Source organism: Trichomonas vaginalis, chromosome IV (assembly GCF_026262505.1).
Source record: "Trichomonas vaginalis G3 chromosome IV, whole genome shotgun sequence".
Taxonomy (NCBI): Eukaryota; Parabasalia; order Trichomonadida; family Trichomonadidae; genus Trichomonas; species Trichomonas vaginalis.
The window spans coordinates 14,680,279-14,704,558 of record NC_067206.1 but is presented as its reverse complement, the minus strand read 5'-3'; the positions used below and the strand labels follow the sequence as shown (position 1 = coordinate 14,704,558).

Here is a 24,280-nt window from a genome sequence, read left to right as displayed (position 1 = left end):
CTATATTTTTTCAAAAATTCTCATTCAAATTTGAATTTGGTTTTCAAAATTATGAATAAACATTATTTTTATTAAACTTGATTTTTAGCTCTGAAGAATCAAAAGAATTTAGCGAGAAAGAATATGCAGCTCACATAGGGGTAGATAAAGATATATCTCGAAAAAAATTGAATTTATTGTAAAGAATGAAGAAGTTCATTTTAAGATTGAGTTGATTTTCAACCAAAACGAGAGAGCATGCAGGCAAATGAAATTCGAAAAGTGAAAGGAATGACATATGCAAAAGAAAAGATTCAAATAACGCAAGCGAAATATAGATCAGTTAAAATCAGAATAAAATTTCGATCTTTTCTACAGGGAACTAAAGGCTATGAGGCACTGATATAAGGTCAGTGCCTCATAGCCTTTAGTTCCCTACTGTTGTAAGACGAGTTACGGAAAGTGAGGTGAACCGAAAAAGTGACACTTATTTGGTCGGATAAATTCCCTATATATTTACTTGTCAAAAAAATCAGACTTTTTTTGCTTTAAAAAATTTATAAGTTAATTATTGAGAACGAAGGTGAAAGGAAATGGATATCTCTTACCTTTCATTCCCTCGAGAAAGTTCAAAAACTTGGGTGCAATCAGTTCTGATTGCACCCAAGTTTTTGAACTTTGTATAAGGAATTGTTGGCTATGATGCACTGATCATGAATCAGTACATCATAGCCAACAATTCCTTCGCAAACAGCGGGAAACTTTGTCTGAATAGTTTAACATTCAGACAAAGTTTCCGCTGTCAGAGAGGGAATGGAAGGGTAAGAGGTATATATTCATAATGTATACCTCTTACCCTTTCATTCCCTCGAGAAAGTTCAAAAACTTGGGTGCAATCAGTTCTGATTGCACCCAAGTTTTTGAACTTTGTATAAGGAATTGTTGGCTATGATGTACTGATCATGAATCAGTACATCATAGCCAACAATTCCTTCGCAAACAGCGGGAAACTTTGTCTGAATAGTTTAACATTCAGACAAAGTTTCCCGCTGTCAGAGAGGGAATGGAAGGGTAAGAGGTATATATTCATAATGTATACCTCTTACCCTTTCATTCCCTCGAGAAAGTTCAAAAACTTGGGTGCAATCAGAACTGATTGCACCCAAGTTTTTGAACTTTGTATAAGGAATTGTTGGCTATGATGCACTGATCATGAATCAGTACATCATAGCCAACAATTCCTTCGCAAACAGCGGGAAGCTTTGTCTGAATAGTTTAACATTCAGACAAAGTTTCCCGCTGTCAGAGAGGGAATGGAAGGGTAAGAGGTATATATTCATAATGTATACCTCTTACCCTTTCATTCCCTCGAGAAAGTTCAAAAACTTGGGTGCAATCAGTTCTGATTGCACCCAAGCTTTTGAACTTTGTATAAGGAATTGTTGGCTATGATGTACTGATCATGAATCAGTACATCATAGCCAACAATTCCTTCGCAAACAGCGGGAAACTTTGTCTGAATAGTTTAACATTTTGGAGAACGGTTTCGACGTTAATACCGCTTTGAATAGTTTAACATTTTGGAGAACTTATACAAAGTTCAAAAACTTTGTCTGAAGAATTCTTCCATCTGTTAAAGGGACATTTTGGAGAACGGTTTCGACGTTAATACCGCTTTGAATTTGTTGATTAGCTTGATTTAACCATTCTAAATCAATTAAATCGAAGATTCTACCACTCATTGGAAAATTATAAGTTTTGAAAAAAACCGTAAATCATTATTGAATCTAAAAATATTTATGTACAAAAAGTCGGTATATATTCTATAATTATTTAAAATAATGAAAAAGTTGATTTGTGAATCATTGAAATATTAATGCTGTTATATATATATCAGATGATATAAGATGATTTTTTTAAATAAAAAATAAAATTTAATTTTTTAATTGTTAAAATAAGAATAGTAAGCTTGACAAGTAATTTAAGTTTTTGCTTTGTAAAGTTATTTGGTTGGCAAATGCATTGTGTCACTTTTTGTTTGAGTTCACTTTCCGTAATTTGTCTTATGATATTATGATGCATACATTATAAATATATACATCATAAGGAACAATTCCCTCTAGATAGCTAGGAAACCCTAAATTAACTATTAATCTTTGAGATATTTTTATTGAGGTTAATACGTTTTTCTAAATAATTAAAATGTAAAATTTTGATTGTGAACTCATCTCTAATATTTTGGCTCCTTAATATATTTGAATCATGATCTTTGAGAAGAGTTCTCAAAAGTATTCACAAAAGCTATTTTTCCTTGAAATTTAAAAATCCTGTTTATCATATATTACCGAATTCAATTCCCTACATATTTCAAAATATTCTATGAACATTTCAATTTTTGAAAAAAACATATTTTTTCCAAATATATTTATTATCATATTTCTAATAATATTTCCTAAAGCGTCACTTTTTACTTCCTCGACGATTATTTCCCTCTCAAAAAATTCAATAGCTTACATTTTGACAGAACTTAATATGTAACAATTAAATTATTCTTTTCTTTGAAATCCTCCAAAAATTCTTCGAAATGTTCTAAAATATAATCTGGAGAATTATAACAAAATTCATTAATTTCTAACATATACGTATCTAACAATTCATTTGGAATTTCAAACGATCTTAAATATGTAATTGAATTTTGTATCTTCTCATTTATTTGAGAAAGTTTTTCTTCAGCATTTTCCAATAAAAATCTTAATGGATTCAAATTGGCTTCTTGATTCTGAACAAAATTTAATACTTGGTATAAACGTGATTGAACTTCTCTTTTCAATTTTGTTTTATAATCTGTCAATCAAGGCTCGCGAATTCTAATTGAAGGAATAAAACCTGTTTGAAGTAAATCGTTTTTAATACGATAAAAGTAATTGGGTGCAACTTCTTCTAAAAGATTTTTTCTCGTAAACGAAAAAAGGGATTTGACGGAGTCAAATCCCCACTCACAAAAAGTGGACTTTACATGTCAAATTTTATATGCATGTAATGTCCACTTTTATAAGTTTTAGGAAGGAATTGGAAGCCATGAGTTACTGACATTGCATCAGTATCTCATAGCCTCCAATTCCTTCAAAAATGGGAGAAACTTTGTCCGAATAGTTTAACATTCGGACAAAGTTTCTCCCATTTTAAGAAGGAATTGGAGGGTAAGAGGTACATAGTATGAATATGTACCTCTTACCCTGCAATTCCTTCTAGAAAGTGTCCAAACTTTGGGTTAATTGCAAACTATTAACCCAAAGTTTGGACACTTTCAAGTGGAGATGGAAGGCTTTGGGGTATATATTAATACAATATACCTCAAAGCCTTCCATCTCCACTACAAATGGGAGAAACTTTGTCCGAATAGTTTAACATTCGGACAAAGTTTCTCCCATCTTTCAATGTAATTGCTACCTGTGAGGTACTGACTTGAAGTCAGTGCTTCACAGGTAGCAATATCCAAAAATTTAAAAACATTTTATCAGTTCGTTAGAGAACTAGAGCCTCCTAGGTACTGAACCAGAATCAGTGCCTAGGGGACTCTAGTGATCTATATAAATCTGAGAAACTTTGAGGAAATTGTTCGACATTTCCTCAAAGTTTCTCAGCAATTTAGCGAGGAATGTTCGTTATCGTGTAGATATTTATAATATATACATGATAACAAACATTCCCCGCTAAAAGATGTAAAATCTTATAAGAAATAATTGCAAAAGAATAACAAATTGCAACAAATTTTATATGAAACTGAACCTTATGAGGTAGTGATTCAAGATCACCGCCTCATAAGATTCAGTTTCAATCTCAAGTATCTCAAAAGTAAGGCTCTGTTTTTTGCCATGTAAAGTGTCACTTTTTCTGTCAAACCGTTTTTATCGTTTTCGTTTACAACATTTTGACAAAAACATCAATTCTTTGATTTTTAACGCAGCCAAAATCGTGATATTTTATCTTTTTAAATAAAGATTCAGAAACGTTATTCACAACGGTTAATTCATTTGGTCTGGCAGCGGCTATCCACTGTTGTTTATGAATGTCCCACTGACGTGTAAAGTATTGATTAAATTCCAATTGATCTTGAATTTTATCAATAATGTGCTCTTTATACATTTTTGCAGCATCTTCTTCTGTGCAATCACGATAATAACATAAAATGTTCATAAATTTTTCGACTTCTGATCTAATCTCTTCATCATTTATCTTTGAGAGATTCTTTTTAAGTGCGCGTATTACATGTAGCGCGCACCAAAAGATATTGCACTCCGGAAATGAATTCCTAATCCCATTGAAAATGTTTAGTGCACAGTCAGACATGATAAATTCAGGTTCTGTGTGAGTTGTTTCAAAATATTTACTTAAGCAAAAAGAAATATTTTCACTATTATCTGGATATATTATAAAATAACACAAAGGGATAGAATGAGTATTAGCAAATTTGGTAGCTAATACATAAAAAGGAAATCCATGAATAATTAATTTAAACGTAGAGTCTAAGTGATAAATTGGTGGTTTTTCATGAATTTGAGAGATCATATCATTATCAGAGTAAATAAAAACCAATTTGTCTGGAAAATCAGTATCTTCACCTTGAATGTCAAAATAAATAAGGTCATCATGTTGATCTTCCCATTGATTAACATAGTTTTGTAAAGATTGAAATTGATTTAAAGATATGTCTGGTAAAGATCTCATAAGATCTTTTTGTTGTAAATAATATTTCAATTGATTGATTGCAGTTTGTTTCATAGTCATGTGAATACAAGTATGATCTTTAGGTATTTCAAGCGTTTTGTTGACTTCTTGTGTTGCATTAAGTGGACTTCCGTGATTCATGAGAAATTTTTTAATCCAAGCACGGTAAGTACCACTTGTAGGTGTATTTTTATGTTGTGGTGGTGGTCCTGAGTGAATATGAGTTAAGTTTGCAGATTTAAAAATGTAATTGTCGAAATTTTTAATAAATTTAAAGCCTGCTGGGCAGCCTTCGTATTCGCATCGGTGGTAGATTAATACTCCTGTTCCAATTGATAGTTTTTGTGGGTCTTTGACAAATCTTATGTTACCATGCAGCTCTGCAGCTATAACAAAACGAGAATATTCTAAATATCCTATGGCTTGATCAACCTCGCATGGAGGATCGGGTGGAGGATGTTGCATTGAGCAGCAAAAAGGAAAAATAAAATTGAAAACTCACATTGAAAAAATAACGGTTTAATAGAAAATATTTTTTTTCTTCTGAAAAAGAATTATCTTTGAGTATCTAAATTGGGATAAAGGATATAGAATAGATAACTAGTACTTAATATATGATACATGTACACGAAATGGAAGAATGTGTACTAAAAGAAAGAGAAATTTTAGCTTAATATTTTACATACGAATCAATTATCTTTGGTTAAAAGGTAGAATTGTTGGCTATGATGTACTGATTCATGATCAGTACATCATAGCCAACAATTCCTTATACAAAATTCAAAAACTTGGGTGCAATCAGTTCTGATTGCACCCAAGTTTTTGAACTTTCTTGAGGGAATGAAAGGGTAAGAGGTATACATTATGAATATATACCTCTTACCCTTCCATTCCCTCTCTGACAGCGGGAAACTTTGTCTGAATGTTAAACTATTCAGACAAAGTTTCCCGCTGTCAGCGAAAGAATTGTTCCATCTGGTGCATAGAGTGTGAATCTATGCACCAAATGGAGCAAGTCCCTCGCGAAATTGCCAAACTTGCGTCGCATTTCAAAGATTGCGACCCAAATTTTGGCGATTTCTAGTAGAGATGGAGTATTTTGAGTCACTGACCTATATGCAGTGGCTCAAAGGGCTCCATCTCTACTTTGAAGCAAGGAAAACTTTCCTCGAAATTTTGATAATTTGAAGAAAGTTTTCAAGCAATTAACAAAGGATTACTCGCTATGAGGTAAAAATTCTAGATTTTCACCTCATAGCGAGAGCTTCCCTTTCATTGCTTGAAAACTTTCCCCAGCTTCAAAATTGGGGAAAGGGCTGTAAAGTCGACTCCGATACCAGCAGGTACCAGAGTATTTAAAAGAGAAGCCCTCGTACGAGTTTCTATGAAGACCTTCTCATTCAAGAAGATCTTAATAGAAAATCGTACGAGGGCATTGGAAACTCGCGTCTGGTACATGTTGGTACCAGAGTGTTTGAGATTTGAAGACTCTGGTACTAACATGTACCAGAATTTATGATGAATTTAAGATGGACCATTATAAAATGGTAGCGGTTTGTTTCAAAAAAATTTAGATGAGATTTGCATAGATAGAGATTATATGATTTATACATATGAAAAATAATATATAAAAATATAATTTTGAGATAATTATGTAAATAATATTTTAAATATTTGAATTTGAGGTATAATTTTATAGTAAAATATATTATAAAGAGTATTTATATAAATATTGTAAGATAATATAAGTAATAAAAATTGAGACCCCTCTCAGTTTTTGATGTTTTGTCACTTTTTCGGTAATTCTTATTGTTTCTGTTATTTTGGTATGTCTCTTATGCTTACGATGAAACATTCTAACTTTTCAATAGAATATTACTCAAAATTGTACTCGAATCAAGTCAAAACTCCAATAGCTTAGTACCATTTAACTTTTTATCATAAGACGAAATGGTGGAAGTGAACTCAAAATAAGAGTAATTAGGTTATTTTGCCGACCAAATATATTTACAAGGCAAAATATCATATTACATGTCAACCTATTATCAGTATGTTTTGATAAAAAATTTTTATCAAATATCATATTAAAATTAACATCTATATCTATATCAATATCTACACTATAAATTTTTTTATTCAATATCATAGATTTCAAAAATTTATTTCAATTTTAAATTAATTTATGGTTTTCATCAAAATTGTTTTTTATTAAAAAGCATGTTTCACAATTTTTACGGTTTCTTTCAAAAGTTATAAAAAGAGAGTCAATAAGAAATTTCAACGCTTCAAGAAGGAATCAAAGAAATTGACGAAGTTCCAGAATTTTATTCAACAATTCTTAATCAATTAACAAAAACTATACCGAAACTTATCTTACCATCCAAATCAAATCACATTGTTGCATGCTAAGTTCGGTCAACGATAGAAATTGAGTGGAAATTAATCGTCGAGGAAGTACGATTATGTAAAGTAAAAAATGTTGTGGGATTTTTAATATTATATATTATTTTATAATAAATTTTTTGAGTCATTTTAAGAAGCACATATAATTTTTTGAATTTAAAAATTAAAGTAGTGTCAAACGAATTTATCACTTAATTTAATACTCAGATTTCTTAAAATTAATGAAAAAAAGGTTTTCTGAGAACTTTTGAGAATGGTTTTCAAATTCCATTATTGAAAAAAAAAAAAAAAAAAAAAAAAAGGTAGTGGGGCTTCCAGGCACTTCGTGCCTTCTAGCCCATAAGAAATTTTTCCCAAGACCCAAGAGGAGGACCGAACCCCAGCCGACCAGCCGTTGACTTTTTTGTCAAGACTTCTTCGTAAATGTTTTGTCAAGACTTCTTCATCGTATATGATTTGTCATGATTTCTTCGTAATGAGCGTAAATGACCCAAAAATAATGTTTATGTTAGAATGTTAGATCTAACACCTTTTCTAACATGTTTTCTAACCTCATGAATTTGTCAAGACTTCTTCGTAAATGTTTTGTCAAACATGAACGTATATGTTTTGTCAAGACTTCTTCGTAATGAGCGTAAATGACCCAAAAATAATGTTTATGTTAGAATGTTAGATCTAACCTCTTTTCTAACCTCTTTTCTAACCTCATGAATTTGTCAAGACTTCTTCGTAAATGTTTTGTCAAGACTTCTTCGTAATGAGCGTAAATGACCCAAAAATAATGTTTATGTTAGAATGTTAGATCTAACACGTTTTCTAACATGTTTTCTAACATCGTAGAAAACTCATGATTTCATCGTAAATGCTTTGTCAAGACTTCTTCGTAAATGTTTTGTCAAGACTTCTTCGTAAATGTTTTGTCAAGACTTCTTCGTAAAATCAGACAAAAATAATGTTTATGTTAGAATGTTAGATCTAACCTCTTTTCTAACCTCTTTTCTAACCTCATGAATTTTCATGAACTTTCTTTACAAAGTCTTTACGATGAAGAACTTTACAAAGTCTCAACAAAACATTGACAAGAAAGTTCATGAGAAAGACTTTACAAAGTCTTTACGATGAAGAACTTTACGAAGAAATCTCAACAAAGTCTTTACGAAGAAGTCTTGACAAAACATTTACGATGAAATCATGAAAATTCAAGAGGGTAGAAAACATGTTAGAAAAGAGGTTAGATCTAACATTCTAACATAAACATTATTTTTGCTGAATTCCGTATGAAATTTCATGAGTTTTGTATGTTTTAGACCATGTTAGAAAACATGTTAGAAAACATGTTAGAAAAGAGGTTAGATCTAACATTCTAACATAAACATTATTTTTATTGAATTCCGTATGAAATTTCATGAGTTTTGTATGTTTTAGACCATGTTAGAAAACATGTTAGAAAACATGTTAGATCTAACATTCTAACATAAACATTATTTTTGGGTCATTTACACTCATTACGATGAAGAAGTCTTAACAAAGTCTTTACGAAGAAGTCACAATAAAGTCTTTATGAAGAAGTCTTGACAAAACATTTATGAAGAAATCTCAACAAAGTCTTTACGAAGAAGTCACAACAAAACATCTGTCAAAAACCGCTTTTTAACTTCACTTAAAATGCCACGTAAGCTACGTAAGAATATACGTAAGAGGAAGAGAGCATTGAAACATCCAATAGTAAAACTGACACCACAACAACAGTTGCAACAACAAATGCTGAATGACCCCACTATGTTGCAACAAATGTCAAGCAATCCTATGCTTTTAAACCGAGTTGTTGGTGCACAGAGTGGAGGTTTAAGAGCGGCACTTTAGCGAAAATGGCAGGCTATGGTGGAGCTGCAGACGGAACAGCTTATAACCCTCAAAGTCAAATGAATTTGAGTTCACTCAAAAATCAAATAACAGATGTCAAAAAGTCAAACATAGACATACAGAAGCAAATAAGTGAAAACGAAAAGAAACTAGAATATGACAGACACACAAAGAAACTCAATGAGTTAAACGTAGAGAAAAAAAGAAGAAAGAAGAACAACTGAAAGAACTAAGTACAGAGGAATATGCAAAAAAAGTGTCAGAAAAAGCAGCAGAAGTAGCAAAAATGGAACAAGATGTCATAAATTTGAAAAACCATACTACTCAATATAAAAGTACTGAAAGATGAAGAGATAAAACAAAAAAGCCCTGAAGACATATATGGATAGCGATGAGTATAAAAAAGAAGTTGAAGCAAATGTAAAGGCAGAAAAACTTTTACAGTTGCAAAACCAAACCGTACAGTATGAAAACTTAGCACAAGAAAGTAAAAATAACGACGCAGCCATGCAAAAGGCAATGAAAAGCGCAGAATATATAAAAGCTAACAATGACTGGTTAGATGCCCAAGCCAACGCTAAAGCAGCCCAACTCATAGGGTCAATAAGGACAAAAATACAAGCGGATGAAGATAGTTCAAATGAAGCTTTAACAAATGCTGACTTTAAGAACGCTTTCGAAGCTCTTCATAGTAAGGTGAAACAAGTGAACGACTTCTCATCTGGAAAGAAACTGAAGTCTGAAGGTTTCGACAAAGAGTTAAAGAAGTAGCACAAAATATGACGAAAATAACAGATGCAGCAACGAGACAGGCAGTTCAAAGTGCCTATGACGCCGTTAGAGCAACTGTTGTGAAAAGTCAAGAAAAAGAGTTACAACAGACCAAAACAGACCTAGTAAATGCTTTCTTAAAAACGAAAAGTCAGGTAGGACATTACGCTGCAGATGGAACATATGTGCCAGCTGGTGGAACTTATATACCACCAAACCCTCCAAGAGAAGCACCTGCACCAGACTACCTAAAACATTTACATCGTCACATGGACACAGACACAGGCATGCACCAAAACCAAACACAACAACAAACAAACCAGCACAACAACCAACACAACAACCAGCACAGCAACAACCACAAACAGAGCAAGGACATAAAAGAAGTAGAGAACAAGGAAACCAAGAATTCTTAAAAATGCTTAAAGAAGAGTGTGGTTTCCCAGATAGTATTGACTTTAGTGACAGATATAAAGAAGCTATTGGAAAGTTCAAGGATGGAAATACTGACCCGAACCTATTTAGCTTTATGGCTCAGCACCAAAACGGATATAATCTCAAACCTGGAAAATACAAGCTCGCTAAGGGATATGATTTAATAGCATATCATCCAAATGACATGGATGAATTTACTCCGAGATATTTGATGTCAGAGCTAAATGACAATTCAACTTTCGTCATGAAACGCGTAAAAATAGAGACGGAACGAAAGAACAAAAGCTTATGAATGCGGATGACGTAGATAGGGAAATTGTTGAAACGGTCTCGGAATATATGAAATGCCAGCAGATGAGGTACAGAAACTCCACAGGAAGAAGTTCAGATACAACCAGACATGGAAGAAATAGTTCAGCAACAACAGCTAGAAGAGCCTGAAGGAAACGAACAAGTCCTTCCTTTGGAAACTAACTTCACAGAACTAGATGAAGATTTGGAACAGCCGAAAAATTTGACCCTCAACCAAGAGTATGCGGAGAATATGGAATATTTCCAAGAGTCTAAAAAAAATTCGGCTGACATAGTAGAAGAATATCGAAAAATGTTTGCCGACATAAAAAGACTCCAACACCAGATGAAAATATTCAGCATAGAATGGAAGTACTGAAAGAAAATGTACACAAATACAACAACCCTTTTTACTTACGAGCATTTAACGTTCATCTTCGGATGAACTCGGTGAAAATAAAAGGTTAAATTTCAAGAAAAACATATAGAAATGAAACATTGTTTAAAAGTTCATTCAGAACCTAACCAAGATGGAAACAAACCTACTTTTGTTTCTGCAGACGATGGAACTACAATGAGATGGGGTCATAAAGCTAATCCGGATAGGTGGTTCATAAACTTACAACCTCAATTCCAAGAAGTTGTAGACGCAATGGAAGCGAATGGTGAACGAGAATAGCTGGTATTTTCAGCGCGGCTTTAATGCCATTGAAAGATATGAAACATGCAGATATTTTGGACCAGTATGAAATGAACATGGCTGATGGAAATATAACACCTGACGTTCTAGAACATTTATCTCAAAGACTACACAGAACCATAGAGATGGTATATTTGGTGAAGAGTTTAGAAAGAAAGTTAGGGAGAGCGAAGGAAGAGAACCTATTGTACATGACCTTGCAAACGAAAGTTTACAAAAGTCATAAAAACTTTACTTTGCAGACAATGAACCGAGAAGGGATGAATATTTAAGAAAACTCAAATGGACAGTACCAAATGAAAATGTTAGTATTGAAAAACATGTTCCTTGACAAAATAAAACCAACTACAGAAATAAACGACGCAAGACTGAAAGATTGGTAGAAGCTTTCCCATTCACAAAAGATATAGTTGGTAACATGGAAAGAAAACCAGAATGCTACAAAAACATATATTGGAAACGAGCATATTCCATATGGACAGGCACTGTTTGAAGAGCTTGAACCGGAAACTCAGGAAAGAGTCATGCAAACAATACGCGAAGACTCAAATACAGACTATGACAAACTCTTTCTAGGATATAGGTTACCTGAGATGGGCGACCAGAGCCAAAAGGCAAAAAGGACATGGGAAATTTACAACATACTAGGTGAACATGAGGCAAAGATGCAACAACTTGAAGCAGAGGGCAATGAAGGAAAAAAAGTTAAAAACTCAGTCAGAAGAAAGTAAAGCTTGGTCCACGTGGGTTCTATTATGACATATAAATCCAACTATTCTATATTTTACTCATATGAAAGTACGCCGCTCAGAATATAACGCCAACAGTTTTGGATGCTATGAATGGAAATGTTTCCGAATGGTATAACGAATGCGACAATGCCATTAGAAGGTCAGAAATAGTTCCTGGAACTTACGAAATACAACTGCTGTTTCTTATGGAAACGTAGGTGAGTTTGGAGAAGGTTCAACAACAGTAGATATTGCTTGCGACAGGTTCATATAATTTCTATTGACAACTCTTTCTTATACGTGGAACAAGACATTGAAATAAAACCTTCGCCAAGTTGTCTGACAAGAAAGGTTGCAATGGAATTTCTATGTCGGATACCAATATGCTCCAGAAGTTTTCATGGATATAAGATATATTCTAACTCTGACTTAGTTCAAACAGTAACATGGGCAAACTATGAATGGTTCGCTTTGAGAAACTCAGTACAACCACAAGCTAGAGAACAAACAGACCAGTATGCAACTATTGAGAAAATAAGAAAACTTGACCCTAACGTCCAGGAGTTTATGTTAACCTTTCTGGACAAACTGCAGCAGCAGTAACCAAAGTAAAATTGAAACTTAGAGTTCCTTTGTCATCTTTCCTCATCTTCAGGTTTTTAAATACTTGCCAAACTGGGCAGGAAAAATTCTATCGAACTTACTCCAAGCAAAAATAACTTAGTCATTGCACCAACACAAGACCATTCACTCTTACAGAAGTAGTGGGAACAAATAAAATGTCATTCGCCGACTTTTGCAAAAACAAAGTTGACTTAGACTTTGGTTTCTCAAACCTCAACACTGAAGTAAACTATTATTTCAATGCTGCTGGAGATGCTTGGGACCCAGTTAAGTTCACAATGCGAAAAATTTGAATGCAAGAGAATAGAAAGCACTTGCAGTCTATATGTTGGACCCAGATATTTCAAATGCTTTAGCTGCCAAATATATTGCAGTTCCACTTATGTCCCTATACACCAAATATCTGTCAAAGACTTTGCAGGTGAAGTTGGAAACCAAAGTGCTGACCCAGGTGCAAGAACAGATATTGCTTTAACAACTGCAATGAAACATGCAGATACTAGTTTGTACTGTTCAGAACGAACTATAAATGACTATTCTGTTTCTACAACCCGGTATTAAATATCATATAAACATAGATGGCAAATATTATCCAAGAGAAGAATATTCTAACAGTTGAGGATATAGGTCATACAACTTGACATAGATGCTATGAACTTTAACAACAACTTCACAACAACCATTAACCCTGAAATGCAAAGTTCTATTATGCCATATGTGAAAGTATGGACTCATACAGGAGGTCAAAAAACTCAATATACAAATGGAGACCGTTCAAACTTTTGGCTTGGCATTCCATTTGCTGACTCAGAAGACTTTATGGGTGGTATTTCAACTGTTGGTACTGTACAAATACAATATACTGGTGACAGAGACGGTCCAGATGAACTGAGAGCAAAGAAGTTTACAAAACCAATAGCACTTTTCACGGAAGATGCTCTTTTGAAGATTCGTTCGATGAAACCTGCTGGGGCTCCTCAGATTGGCATAACGACAGCTTCCATCGAGCAGATTTTGGCAGCAGGTCAGTAAGTTGTTCTTGAACTGACTTCTCTCCGTCAAATATTGACAGTACGCCAGTTTTGACATAATATTGTAAGATAAACTTACCTTTAGAAATATCTGTAAGTTTTGTTGTTATATTTTTGTCAACGTCAAGAACTTTCACCATTTCAGTTATACCAACTTTCTTTGCTTTATGAAAATATTTTGGTTCAGCAAAGACTGCTATTCTATAACATTTACCATTGTTTGTATAAAGAACTATTCTGTCAATGTATTTGTATTGTTTGTGTGTGTAAACTTTGTTCTGCTTCAATTCAATAAGATACTCGAATACGTCCATCTTTTTATTCTAAGTAAAATGTCATTTCCGAAAAATAAAAGCGTAAGTGTTTCAAAAGGTTTAATGGCGGTGGCAGATGTGAAGTTAAATTCACCAACTCAAACAAACAGTCAAAGTATTGTTGTCAATGTCAAAGACAGAGATGTTGAAGTGGGGAAACCATACGAAGACGAAGATGGTATAACAATAGTTCCTGTAAAAGAACAACCAACATACCCTGAAGTTAGCAGAGACTTAAGTTCTGTTGCAGATATTCGAAACGACTACCAACAACTTAAAGACAAACTTAAAACTCAGGAGAAGATTTGTCAGGCTTTGGGTATAATGTTAAACTTGGTTGAGCACAACCCTGTAAAAGTGAACTCATATGTCATCGCACCTCATGAAATTTTGAAAGAACTATTGAAACTTTTGACAGAGGCAGACGATATAAACATCAAAGAAATAGAACCTGACATTGCTTGCTGTGGTGTTTCATATAATGTCATTGACAAGATATACGTTATGAAAGGAGGTGAAACGTTGAACTTAAAATATAGTTTCCCAGACGTCATAAAAATATTTGACGACCACAACATTTCATTAAAATTTAGTTGCTAAGTAAATGGCAGAAGACATAGTGGTTTATACTATTACGACTAAAAACCCTGAGTCATATAATTCTATAACAACAAACTTACAAAGTCCTCAAGGACGGTATTGTAAACTAACTTTAAACACAATGACGACTAAAGCCTGTTTTGCTCTTTTGACACCAGAAGACTTTGTTGTTGTGAATGGTAAAAAATACTTCTTTGAAGATACTTACTCAGATATACCACCAACAGGTTTTGTTGACTTATTTAATACTTTAAGGACGGATGTAACATGTGCTGCAACTAGAGCAGGTTTCATTATGTTTGGATGTCCGACTGAGTTTACTATAAACAATATGAGCTATAATACAAAACTTATATCTGGTTTTTACTACCAACAGTTTCCTATAACAGGAAAAGGTGTCATACAAGGTCTATCTGTTCCATTGACTTTAAGCACACCTATTTTATATATTGTTTCAAACTTAGGTTCAAAGTGCTATTCGAATGTCGACAGAAACTACTATGACCAAAAGATACTCATGCGTATAAACAACACTTTCTCTGCTGGTTTGCCTATTGTTCATTCGAATGCAGAGTTTTCAGCTTTAGTAAACTCAAACACTTTAGCAAACATAAACTTAACCTTAGTCGACGCAAACTTTGTTCCTGTAAAACTTTTATGTCCTATGTATTTGTCAATGACGGCAGAAAGTTTCGAATTGGAAGATGCAACTGGTGAAAGTATTGTACTACAAGAACAACTTCAACAACAAATAGCTCAAGAACAACAAATGCAACAAATGGAACAAATGCAACAACAAAGTCAAGAATAAAAAAATATTTTTTTTTATTTTTATAAAAATGTACAGAATAGACGTTTCAGATTTTTATGACTTCCAAGCCTTCAGAAATATGTGTCCATTTAGAGACTATAACAAAGCAGTCGAGAATTTGAAACGTTTAGTCATTTATGTTGACTCTGCCCCAGAATGTTATGTCATGAAAGAATGGGATGTTGTCTTTAACAAACCAAGAGCAACAATAGTTTCAGAACAAGAATGTAAACAGAAACTTAAGAAAATAAAAGTCGTACAAGTTGGTATGAAGATGTTAGATGCTTGGGATATCTTATTGTCAAAACTTGAAGATTTTTCAGTTCGTGGTATAAAGTTCTATACACCTTCTCCAAACTTCTATTCTATCTTCACTGGATATAAATACGAACAAGTAGAATGGAAGGAAGATGTTATAGAAGCTTGGTTAGACCATGTCAAAGAAATTATATGCAATGGAAACGAAAGAGTCTATGAGTATATCTTATGTTGGTTTGCAAACATCTTACAACATCCAAGTGCTAAAAATGAAACTGCTCTCATCATAATTGGAAAACAAGGAACAGGTAAGAACACTTTCTTTACAGATATCTTATGCAAACTGTTAGAAGGCTATTCGAACCCGAATATGACAAACTTAGAAAACATCTGCGGTAAATTTAACTCTTCAATAGAGAATATGAAACTTATAGTATGTAACGAACTTCAAAGTATAGATACAACAAAAGTTTTGAACTCAGATGCTTTGAAGAGTCTTATAACAGACAAAGTTGGAGTTGTTGAAAGAAAGTATAGAGACCAAAGAGTTTGTGAAAATGTTGCAAACTTCGTCATGGTTTCAAACAACGCCGTTCCGATGAAGTTAGAAAGTTCTGACAGAAGATATGTAGTTGTCAGAACGTCAGAAGCTCATATGCAAGATACAGAATATTTTGACGACTTAGCAGAAACTTTGACACCTAACTTTTACAACCACTTGTTCTCATATTTCATGACATTAGATATTTCAAAGTTCAATCCAAGACAAATTCCACATACCGAAGAGAGACAAACATTGTTAGAAGCAAACAAGAGTGTATATGAACTGTTTATAGATGAGACTAACTTTGAGTGTTTAGATGAAAGGTCATTGTACGATTCGTATAAACAATATTGTCAAGAGTATGGTTATATGACAGCGTCTAAACGAACATTCTTGGCAAATGTCAAAAATCTTTTAGATGTTCAGAATGGTGTATATACAAAGAAAAATTTTTCTGAGTAAATTTTAAAAAAAAATATTTTTTTATTTTATTTGAAATGTACGCTGAGTTTGTTGGAAAAGACCGTTGGGAAACTTGTTTGTTAGATGAGAAATATGAAATTCACTGTTGTGAGTCATTTGAAGTCAGAAACAAAGAGACAAAAAGAGTTTTAAGCGGATGGGAGGGAAATAAAGGATATGCTATTATGAGGATGAGTGGGAAACGCTATTTTAAACATGTTGTCATTGCAACTCATTTTATACCGAACCCTAACAATTTACCTTTTGTAGACCATATAAACCGTATAAGAAACGACAATAGACTTGAGAACTTACGTTGGGTTACTCGTTCTGAAAACAATAAGAACAGAGGCAAATTTGGAGATATAGTATTCGAATTTGTCGACGAACTAGAAGATGAAGCAATTGAAATTACAGACTATGGTAAGCATACGTTTGAGTTTTACTACTATAGCGAAGAACAAGACTCTTTCTACTTTTATACCGGTGTAAACTATAGAAAATTACAAGTATATTTTACTAAGGCGGACTATGCTTATGTAAACGCTAGAGATACAGATGGAAAATACGTTCAAATACTTCTTAACAAATTCAAGAAGCTATATGGCATACCATTTTAAAACGTTTTAAAAAAAATATTTTTTTATCCGATAGAAAAGATGACGAAATATATTTCAGTCAACAAATATATGTCAGGACTTAAAGAAGAACTAGACCCATTCGCTTATTTGAATGTTTACTTCTACCATTTTGAAAAGTCTACATTTGACAAAGTTTGGAACATCGAACCAGTTAAGTTTGCTATTGTGACTAAAAATGGTGCGAAATTTGAAGACTTAGACATAGAAGGTTTGTTAGCAGTCAAAGAAAATTTTGACAGAAGGTTCTCAACCTTAAAGAAGGCAAAGCATACAAACTTGTTATACCTTATGAACCAAAGAAAGCAGACGACTATGAATATTATGAGTCTAAGATAGTTGAAGTTCAAGGTAAATTGGGTAAAAAGATTTTAGAGTCTAAGCCAGTGTTTGCCCCTAAAGAGGAAGAGAACATTGACATTGACCCAGAAATGTTCTAAAAATAAAATTTTATTTTTACATGTCAAATTTCTTTTTCTCTGGAACTGGTTCTTTCTTCTCTTCTTCTACTTTCTTTTCTTTCTTTTCTTTCTTTTCTCTCTTCTTCTTCTTTTCTGGTGGAGTTATGTCAAATTTCTCAGAACCATATTTATGTAAAAGTTCTTTGTCCTTTAATAGCTCTTCTATTCTGTTTTCTATTTCATCTTCAAGAACAGCGCATGTGCCTTCTTTGCATTCTAAGAACTTTTGTTGGACTTCATCTTTCCAATCGGCGTCATCTCTGTCAACAAGTCTGTCATTGACAAACTTAAAGACTTCTCTGCTTAATGTTTTATGGTTCTTGTCATATTCCCAGAAACAGAACTTTAGAACAAATTCACCTTTCTTGTTTACACTATGTAAGATTTTATGGTCGACAGAAGTTTTGCTGTCGAAAAGCTTGTCTCGAATATAGATAGCGAAATCGCTAGACATTTTCAAAAAGATAAAAATTTTAATTTTTCTAAAAATATGTTAGAAAAAAAGTTTGCTGACATTGACAAGAAATTTGAGAATGTTTTAAACAAGAACAAGAGGAAGTTAGAAAATGCTCAGATAAAACCTATACATGACAAGTTCTTATTTGCTCAGAATGGTATAACAGGTCTAATTGCACCACCTGGGTCGGGTAAGACTTTCACTTATCTTAAAATGGCTGCACAACAACAAGAACTAGATGAGAAGAACCCATTCTATGAGTTAGTAGTCATTTGTAGTACTTCGGGTCAATTTGACCAAACCGTCAATTCGTTCAAAGATATTATAAAGAAGTCTAAGTTAGTATGTATAAAAGACTCTGAGTTGTTAGATTGGATAAAGAAGTACCAAAGAAGAGTTTTGAAGTACAATGCTATAAATGAGTATATAAATTCGAAGTTTAAAGACCCAAATGAGGAAATGCAGAGAATATTAGAGAAGAAACACTTCAGAAACAAACAGAAAGAGATAGAATACATTTCGAAGAAATTGCAATCTTACGATTGGAAGACTTACCCTCATAGATGTCTTCTTATCTTAGATGACTTTGCTTCTCATCCTTTGTTAAAGAATAGAGAACAAGACATGTGTCGAATTCTTAAGAAGCTCAGACACTTTAACATCTCTGTTGTCATTTGTGTACAGACAGCAAAGAGTTTAAGTAAGGATGTTAAAAGAATACTTACTGATATCATACTTTTCCCCGGATTGTCCGAAGACGATTTCATGGAACTTATGAAAGAGTCCATGGCAGGTAAGTTTGACAGACATGAACTATGGGAGAAGTACAAAGTCATACAAGACCCTCATACTTCTTTCAGAATTCATATCTACGCAAACAAAGTTCAAATTGTAAAAAGTCAATAAAAATAAATGGTTCATTTACCCTACTTGTTTGAAGTTGTCAAAATACTCTGTTATTTTTCACGATTTTCATGAGTTTTAGGCTAGACCGGTAAAAGTCGGTCTAGAGAAATTTCATGAAATTTCATACGGAATTCAGCAAAAATAATGTTTATGTTAGAATGTTAGATCTAACATGTTTTCTAACATGTTTTCTAACATGGTCTAAAACATACAAAACTCATGAAATTTCATACGGAATTCAATAAAAATAATGTTTATGTTAGAATGTTAGATCTAACATGTTTTCTAACATGTTTTCTAACATAACTATTTACAAGCGTTTTACATGGTATATGTTGCGATGGTTCATGACTCTAAACAATTTCGTAGCTTCTATTTCTTCTGTCAGTATGTCAAAAGTTTTAACGATACCGAAAGTTTCTTTATACTTCTTCTTGACATCTGAAAGAAGGAAATCGTTAGCGGTTGGATAGTTTTTGTTTAGAAATGTCAACATGTCCATTTTATCTTCTGCTGGCTTTTCTGCTTCTTTCTTTAAGTCAGCATAGTCGTTTCGCATACGTTCTATCTCTTTGACGGAGTAGTTATATTTCCTCATTGCTGCTTTACATTTAGAACATTGTGGGTTCATTTTTGCGTTATATTCTGAAACCTTACCTGCTAGTATGACTAAGGCGTCAATGGTTTTCTTCATCTCGAACATAGCGGGTTTTATTTGTTCGTTCCATACCTTACCCCTACTATCTTTATCTCTTATTTCCCAAACACATTTTGCAACTAACGAAACAAAGTTGTCGTAGGTCTTAAATTCTTCGGATTTGTAAAGGTCAGAGATGTTCTTATATACCATGTCGCAATCTTTGTCCATAACCTTATGGTTGCAATGAAAACCAAGGAATTCATAATTTACCTTTCGTATGAACTTCTTTATTTCTACTGAGTCAGTTGCTTTGACTTTTATTTCGTCAAATTCGGGAATGGTTAGTTTTTGTTGTTGGATTTCAGGCAATTTGGGTAAATGGTCAATAATGTCCTGCATTTCATAAAGATACTGTTCATTTGTTTCATCTTTCGCACTACAGTCTAAATTACTTGTTAAAAGTTCTTGCTTTATCTTCTGGATTTTTGTTTCGAAAGTATATGAAGAAGGAATGAAGCTTTTCATCTCTACTAACATTGAAGTTGGGTTCATAACTAGCGAGTTTGGTGCTGTAGTTGCTAACATGTTCTTACAATAAAAATAAAAAAATATTTTTTTAAAAAAACCAACTTTATTTTTTATTTCGGGAAAATTCATGAAAATTCAAGAGTTTTAGACCATGTTAGAAAACGTGTTAGAAAACATGTTAGATCTAACATTCTAACATAAACATTATTTTTGGTGTAAATTTCATGAAAATTCAAATTGTAAACGGTTTAATAGAAAAAGTGTCATTTTTTCATGTCCGAAGACTCGAAGGTGCAACACTTCCAAAATACCGACGAACTCAGAAGAGCAGCATGGCAGTATGTTCTTGACAACTTCTTTGAGTTCTCCAGGAACACCTTGGAAAATGCTGAAGAACTCCGACACAGAGAATTTGGAGAAATTGCACTCCAATACTACCTTGACAAACAAAGGGTAAACAAAGGGTAAAATAAGACTAAAAACTTAACGTTTAAAAAGTGACATTTTTAATGAGCTCCGAGTCACCGAGAAAACTTGGTCAGATGTTAGCAGCTTACTTCCCTGAGGAGGATGGAAGCGTTACATACGTAAGGTTCAAAAACAACGAACCTGGAATTGCGTACCAAATTCGCAATTACATGACCATGGAAGAGTACGAAAGGTTTCTACAAGAGAAACCAGCTCTAAACAACTCAGAAAAGAAAGAGTAAAAAGTTTAACTCGTAATTGTTTATTTTTTTACTTGTATGGGCAAGCTGCAAGAATGAAGTCAACTATCTCCGTCTTTGTCTTGACCAGTTGGACTGCTCTTGCGAGTACGTCTGTTTTGCGGTCTCCAGCTGGTGTCTGACCTTCGTAATTGCGCATGTTCTTGAGAGCTCCAACTGTAAATGGTTGTAGGATGAAGAGTCTCTCAGACTGCTTGAGGTAGTCTTCACGGTCACGAACCGAATCTGTGGTACGAGTCGAATCGGTCGACTTTAGGGAAGAGACTGAAAGCCTGTCATCTTCCATAGGGGCTGTGGCATACTCTTTGCGTAAACGGTTCAGACCTTCCTCGAACTCTTGGTCTCTCTTGGATTGAGATTGGAATTGGAATTGGGGTGGAGGGTTTGACATGAACATCCAAGGGTTAGGGCAGTAAGGCATAGGCTGAGGAGGGTAGTTCGGGAAGCCTTGTGGTGGGTAGTAACATTGAGGTGGAAATTGGTAGTAATTTGGTGGAGGTACTTGCTGGAACTGAGGTTGCTGAGGTGCAGGGGCTGGTGCTTTAGGTTCCTCTGGCTTGGGAATGGACTCGGTTGGTGGTACGTCGGACATTGTCTTGAAACAATAAAAGACTTGTCTTGAAAAAGTAAAAGACTTGTCTTGAAAAAGTAAAAGACTTGTCTTGAAAAAGTAAAAGACTTGTCTTGAAAAAGTAAAAGACTTGTCTTGAAAAAGTAAAAGACTTGTCTTGAAAAAGTAAAAGACTTGTCTTGAAAAAGTAAAAGACTTGTCTTGAAAAAGTACGGGTATCGTCTTCAATCAAGACCACTGTTCTCAAATTTGAGAACTTTACACCAAAAAATTTCTTGAAAAATTACGGGTCTTGTCTTGAAAAAGTAAAAGACTTGTCTTGAAAAAGTAAAAGACTTGTCTTGAAAAAGTAAAAGACTTGTCTTGAAAAAGTAAAAGACTCGTCTTGAAAAAGTAAAAGACTTGTCTTGAAAATAAAAGACTTGAAAAAGTAAAAGACTTGTCTTGAAACAATGACCGACATAGACCCAGCAGATGAGGCAATCTACCTTATAGAGATAAATGAGCTAGTTAGGAACTACCTGAGCCATCTGAAGTCAAACAAGACCATTGCAGGCTGGGTGTCTGGAAGAAGTGCGCTTAAAATTGAAATTGACACTGGAATTGTCCTGCAAATACCAGAAAACACTCCTTTCGACGACATAAAAGAGATGAAGAAAGAAGTCCTCTTGAAGTTCTTTGCCAAGCGTCCTTGGATACTACTTCCAAACAGAGAGAACCCAACTGTACGAATTGCCCAAATTCTCAGAGGACTCTTACACTTCTCGGGTCGGGCGTTCTTCATAAACACAGAAGGCGACATCGTACCTTTACAGTAAACATCTCATTTTAACTTCACTTTTTTATGTTTTTACTCACACTCGTACTCAACAGGTTGTGTACAACTATTCAACTGTGAACCTTGTATTGACCGGTCTTCCTGCAAATGCAAGTTCGGTCAATACACAATTTATGGTGGCAAGAAAGACAGTGGGGAATGTTATTCTGACATCTGTTGTTGCGCTCGAGAGAGAATTGAAATTCCAGACCCAACTCCAACACCAACACTCAAGTTGCCAAAGACTCATGTGAAGAAGAAGCCTTCTGGTAAGTTTCTTATAGCCATATACATGGCACGCTTTGAGTAAAAACATTTTTTTCATTTTTTGAATGAAGCAAGTTAAATTCGTCCCACACCAATCTCAATGGACCGATGAAGAGTTTCAAGCTATGGTTGAAGGTTGAGAACGACATAGACGGCGAACTTGAAGGAGCTCAAACCACAATTGCAACCAAAATTGCACAAGTCAAAGAAGAGATAGCTCCACTTAAAGCTACCAAAGCTACTCTTGACCTCATGGATAGTTACCGTTTAGATGTAAGAGTGGAATAAGACAATTAAAATTAAAACTCTAAATACGAAGCTATACTCCAAAAGTTAGCAGAAATGAGAAGACTTTACCAGAGCTACTTACATGTAAGGGACTTACCTTCAAGCAGTCCGACCAAAGATGAATTTTCTGACATTGTCCCAATTTTGTCCGAAAGTCAGCTCAGATGTTTCGAACTGCTCCCAACATATCCAGAATATGAACGTTTGCCTGAACTCTTCCGCAATCTCAAAAAACGTTTTTTGGTTCTCATGTTCGAAACTTTTATCGGAAGAGACAACAAACGTTCAGAAGAAGAACAAGATATTATTTTAAACTTGTTGTATGACTTAACCGTCATAACAAGCTTTTTGAAGTAAAACCGTCATTCTCAAACCACTTCATTTTTTCGATGTCCGAACAAGCACCGAAGCCGAACACAATGGCAGATGTCCTTTCAATGTTGCCAGACAAGCGCCCAGTTCAAATTCAAATTTTGAATTTGAAAGCTCATCTGACAAACACCGTTAAGACTCTCCAAAGTAGTCTTATGGAAGAGATGAAGGGACTTAAAGGTGAGTTCCTCATGAACCAAGCTTCCAATGAGAAATGCCTGAATGATTTGACGGAAACCTTGCGCATTTACGCGAGAGAGAACCGAGACCTTGCCAGACTCATCTACCGTTTCTTCGAAGAGATAGACGCCATCTGGAAGGTACTCGGAAAGGACAGAACATGCAACACCGTAATTCGTGAGCACCAAATTGAAGAAGGAATTTCGAGGAAGAAGAAGGAACACGAAGAAGAAGAGGAAGAAGAAGAGAAACACGAAGAAAGGAAGTTTGGGCAACCCTTGTTGCCGATGACACTTACGAAATTTCCCAACCCTACCCATACCAAATCCGCAACAGGAGACCGGCAAGGTTCTTACCCCAGTCCTCAACAACTTGGGACACTTGAACCTTACCTTCGGAATCGCGTTCAATTTCCATGGGCAAGCTTGTCGCAATTCAATGGGTTCCAAATCCAGACAAGAAGACGAGGTCAGACACATTGACGGTGACAAGCTCAACAACCGTAAGGAGAACCTCGAGTGGTTCTAAGAGTAAAAAAATTTTATTTTAGGGGGAAACCCCAGTAAATTTAGGTGTTTAGTTGCGTAAGCGGCTTAAATTAAGGTAATTTGGACAAGTAGTTCCTGACCTCTGAATTGGACTCTTTCGTCATCCCAGTTGCGTAGGAGGTCGTCCCAGAGGAGTTGGTAGAATTGCCATTCCAAGGACGATTTGTCCTCCCAGGCATTGAGGATGTACTGCTCGTAGAGTCTCATGACCTCTGCCTTGCACCAGACACCCTCTCCCTTGGAACGTAAGGCTTCTTCGAAGTGCTCGAATGCGATTGGCTGCTTGACCATCTGAAATGACACTTTTTGTCCGTTTGGTCAATGTTTGTGTCTC

General features: G+C 34.4%; 13 protein-coding genes and 5 pseudogenes across 18 annotated transcripts, besides 10 other annotated features; 12 read left to right on the top strand and 6 right to left on the bottom strand.

The window, feature by feature from the left end:
- The first annotated feature begins 571 nt into the window (after positions 1–571).
- Positions 572–1,512: a mobile genetic element.
- A 56-nt stretch (positions 1,513–1,568) lies between these two features.
- Positions 1,569–1,721, bottom strand: TVAGG3_0093310 (uncharacterized protein; the record flags this gene model as incomplete). Its single annotated transcript, XM_001305138.1, has 1 exon — positions 1,569–1,721. The coding sequence occupies one exon, from the start codon at positions 1,719–1,721 to the stop codon at positions 1,569–1,571; it is 153 nt and encodes a 50-aa protein (XP_001305139.1).
- A 757-nt stretch (positions 1,722–2,478) lies between these two features.
- Positions 2,479–2,520: a mobile genetic element.
- Positions 2,479–2,520: a terminal%2Cinverted (terminal inverted repeat of ISTv3 transposon ID:TVAGG3_0093300).
- Positions 2,520–2,932: a mobile genetic element.
- A 572-nt stretch (positions 2,933–3,504) lies between these two features.
- On the bottom strand, positions 3,505–5,172 carry TVAGG3_0093280 (annotated as a pseudogene). The gene has a single exon. A coding segment is annotated over exon 1 (1,668 nt).
- Positions 5,173–6,495: 1,323 nt separating this feature from the next.
- Positions 6,496–6,523: a mobile genetic element.
- Positions 6,496–6,523: a terminal%2Cinverted (terminal inverted repeat of MuDR-2B_TvMULE3 transposon ID:TVAGG3_0093270).
- Positions 6,524–6,847: 324 nt separating this feature from the next.
- Positions 6,848–6,896: a mobile genetic element.
- Positions 6,848–6,896: a terminal%2Cinverted (terminal inverted repeat of ISTv2 transposon ID:TVAGG3_0093260).
- A 2,136-nt stretch (positions 6,897–9,032) lies between these two features.
- On the top strand, positions 9,033–10,538 carry TVAGG3_0093250 (annotated as a pseudogene). Its single transcript has one exon. A coding segment is annotated over exon 1 (1,506 nt).
- Positions 10,539–11,694: 1,156 nt separating this feature from the next.
- Positions 11,695–11,901, top strand: TVAGG3_0093240 (protein of unknown function, DUF4106 family; the record flags this gene model as incomplete). Its single annotated transcript, XM_051222516.1, has 1 exon — positions 11,695–11,901. The coding sequence occupies one exon, from the start codon at positions 11,695–11,697 to the stop codon at positions 11,899–11,901; it is 207 nt and encodes a 68-aa protein (XP_051107502.1).
- Positions 11,695–11,901: a mobile genetic element.
- A 119-nt stretch (positions 11,902–12,020) lies between these two features.
- Positions 12,021–24,280: part of a mobile genetic element that runs on past the window's edge.
- Positions 13,219–13,557, top strand: TVAGG3_0093220 (protein of unknown function, DUF4106 family; the record flags this gene model as incomplete). The annotated part of the gene is made up of 1 exon (XM_051222515.1): positions 13,219–13,557. One exon carries the CDS (start codon positions 13,219–13,221, stop codon positions 13,555–13,557), a length of 339 nt encoding a protein of 112 aa, XP_051107501.1.
- TVAGG3_0093210 (protein of unknown function, DUF4106 family) lies at positions 13,934–14,470 on the top strand (the record flags this gene model as incomplete). Its single annotated transcript, XM_051222514.1, has 1 exon — positions 13,934–14,470. The coding sequence occupies one exon, from the start codon at positions 13,934–13,936 to the stop codon at positions 14,468–14,470; it is 537 nt and encodes a 178-aa protein (XP_051107500.1).
- On the top strand, positions 14,988–15,281 carry TVAGG3_0093200 (uncharacterized protein; the record flags this gene model as incomplete). The annotated part of the gene is made up of 1 exon (XM_051222513.1): positions 14,988–15,281. The coding sequence occupies one exon, from the start codon at positions 14,988–14,990 to the stop codon at positions 15,279–15,281; it is 294 nt and encodes a 97-aa protein (XP_051107499.1).
- On the top strand, positions 15,310–16,131 carry TVAGG3_0093190 (uncharacterized protein; the record flags this gene model as incomplete). The annotated part of the gene is made up of 1 exon (XM_051222512.1): positions 15,310–16,131. A coding segment is annotated over one exon (822 nt), but the record flags the coding sequence as incomplete, so codon positions are not given.
- TVAGG3_0093180 (His-Me finger endonucleases family) lies at positions 16,581–17,165 on the top strand (the record flags this gene model as incomplete). Its single annotated transcript, XM_051222511.1, has 1 exon — positions 16,581–17,165. The coding sequence occupies one exon, from the start codon at positions 16,581–16,583 to the stop codon at positions 17,163–17,165; it is 585 nt and encodes a 194-aa protein (XP_051107497.1).
- On the bottom strand, positions 17,640–17,987 carry TVAGG3_0093170 (uncharacterized protein; the record flags this gene model as incomplete). The annotated part of the gene is made up of 1 exon (XM_051222510.1): positions 17,640–17,987. A coding segment is annotated over one exon (348 nt), but the record flags the coding sequence as incomplete, so codon positions are not given.
- On the top strand, positions 18,336–19,007 carry TVAGG3_0093160 (protein of unknown function, DUF4106 family; the record flags this gene model as incomplete). Its single annotated transcript, XM_051222509.1, has 1 exon — positions 18,336–19,007. A coding segment is annotated over one exon (672 nt), but the record flags the coding sequence as incomplete, so codon positions are not given.
- Positions 19,318–20,232, bottom strand: TVAGG3_0093150 (organellar and viral DNA polymerase type B; the record flags this gene model as incomplete). Its single annotated transcript, XM_051222508.1, has 1 exon — positions 19,318–20,232. One exon carries the CDS (start codon positions 20,230–20,232, stop codon positions 19,318–19,320), a length of 915 nt encoding a protein of 304 aa, XP_051107494.1.
- TVAGG3_0093140 (uncharacterized protein) lies at positions 20,685–20,885 on the top strand (the record flags this gene model as incomplete). Its single annotated transcript, XM_051222507.1, has 1 exon — positions 20,685–20,885. One exon carries the CDS (start codon positions 20,685–20,687, stop codon positions 20,883–20,885), a length of 201 nt encoding a protein of 66 aa, XP_051107493.1.
- On the bottom strand, positions 20,914–21,495 carry TVAGG3_0093130 (uncharacterized protein; the record flags this gene model as incomplete). Its single annotated transcript, XM_051222506.1, has 1 exon — positions 20,914–21,495. One exon carries the CDS (start codon positions 21,493–21,495, stop codon positions 20,914–20,916), a length of 582 nt encoding a protein of 193 aa, XP_051107492.1.
- TVAGG3_0093120 (uncharacterized protein) lies at positions 21,927–22,292 on the top strand (the record flags this gene model as incomplete). The annotated part of the gene is made up of 1 exon (XM_051222505.1): positions 21,927–22,292. One exon carries the CDS (start codon positions 21,927–21,929, stop codon positions 22,290–22,292), a length of 366 nt encoding a protein of 121 aa, XP_051107491.1.
- Positions 22,624–22,829, top strand: TVAGG3_0093110 (annotated as a pseudogene). The gene has a single exon. A coding segment is annotated over exon 1 (206 nt).
- On the top strand, positions 23,266–23,926 carry TVAGG3_0093100 (annotated as a pseudogene). The gene has a single exon. A coding segment is annotated over exon 1 (661 nt).
- On the bottom strand, positions 23,975–24,237 carry TVAGG3_0093090 (annotated as a pseudogene). The gene has a single exon. A coding segment is annotated over exon 1 (263 nt).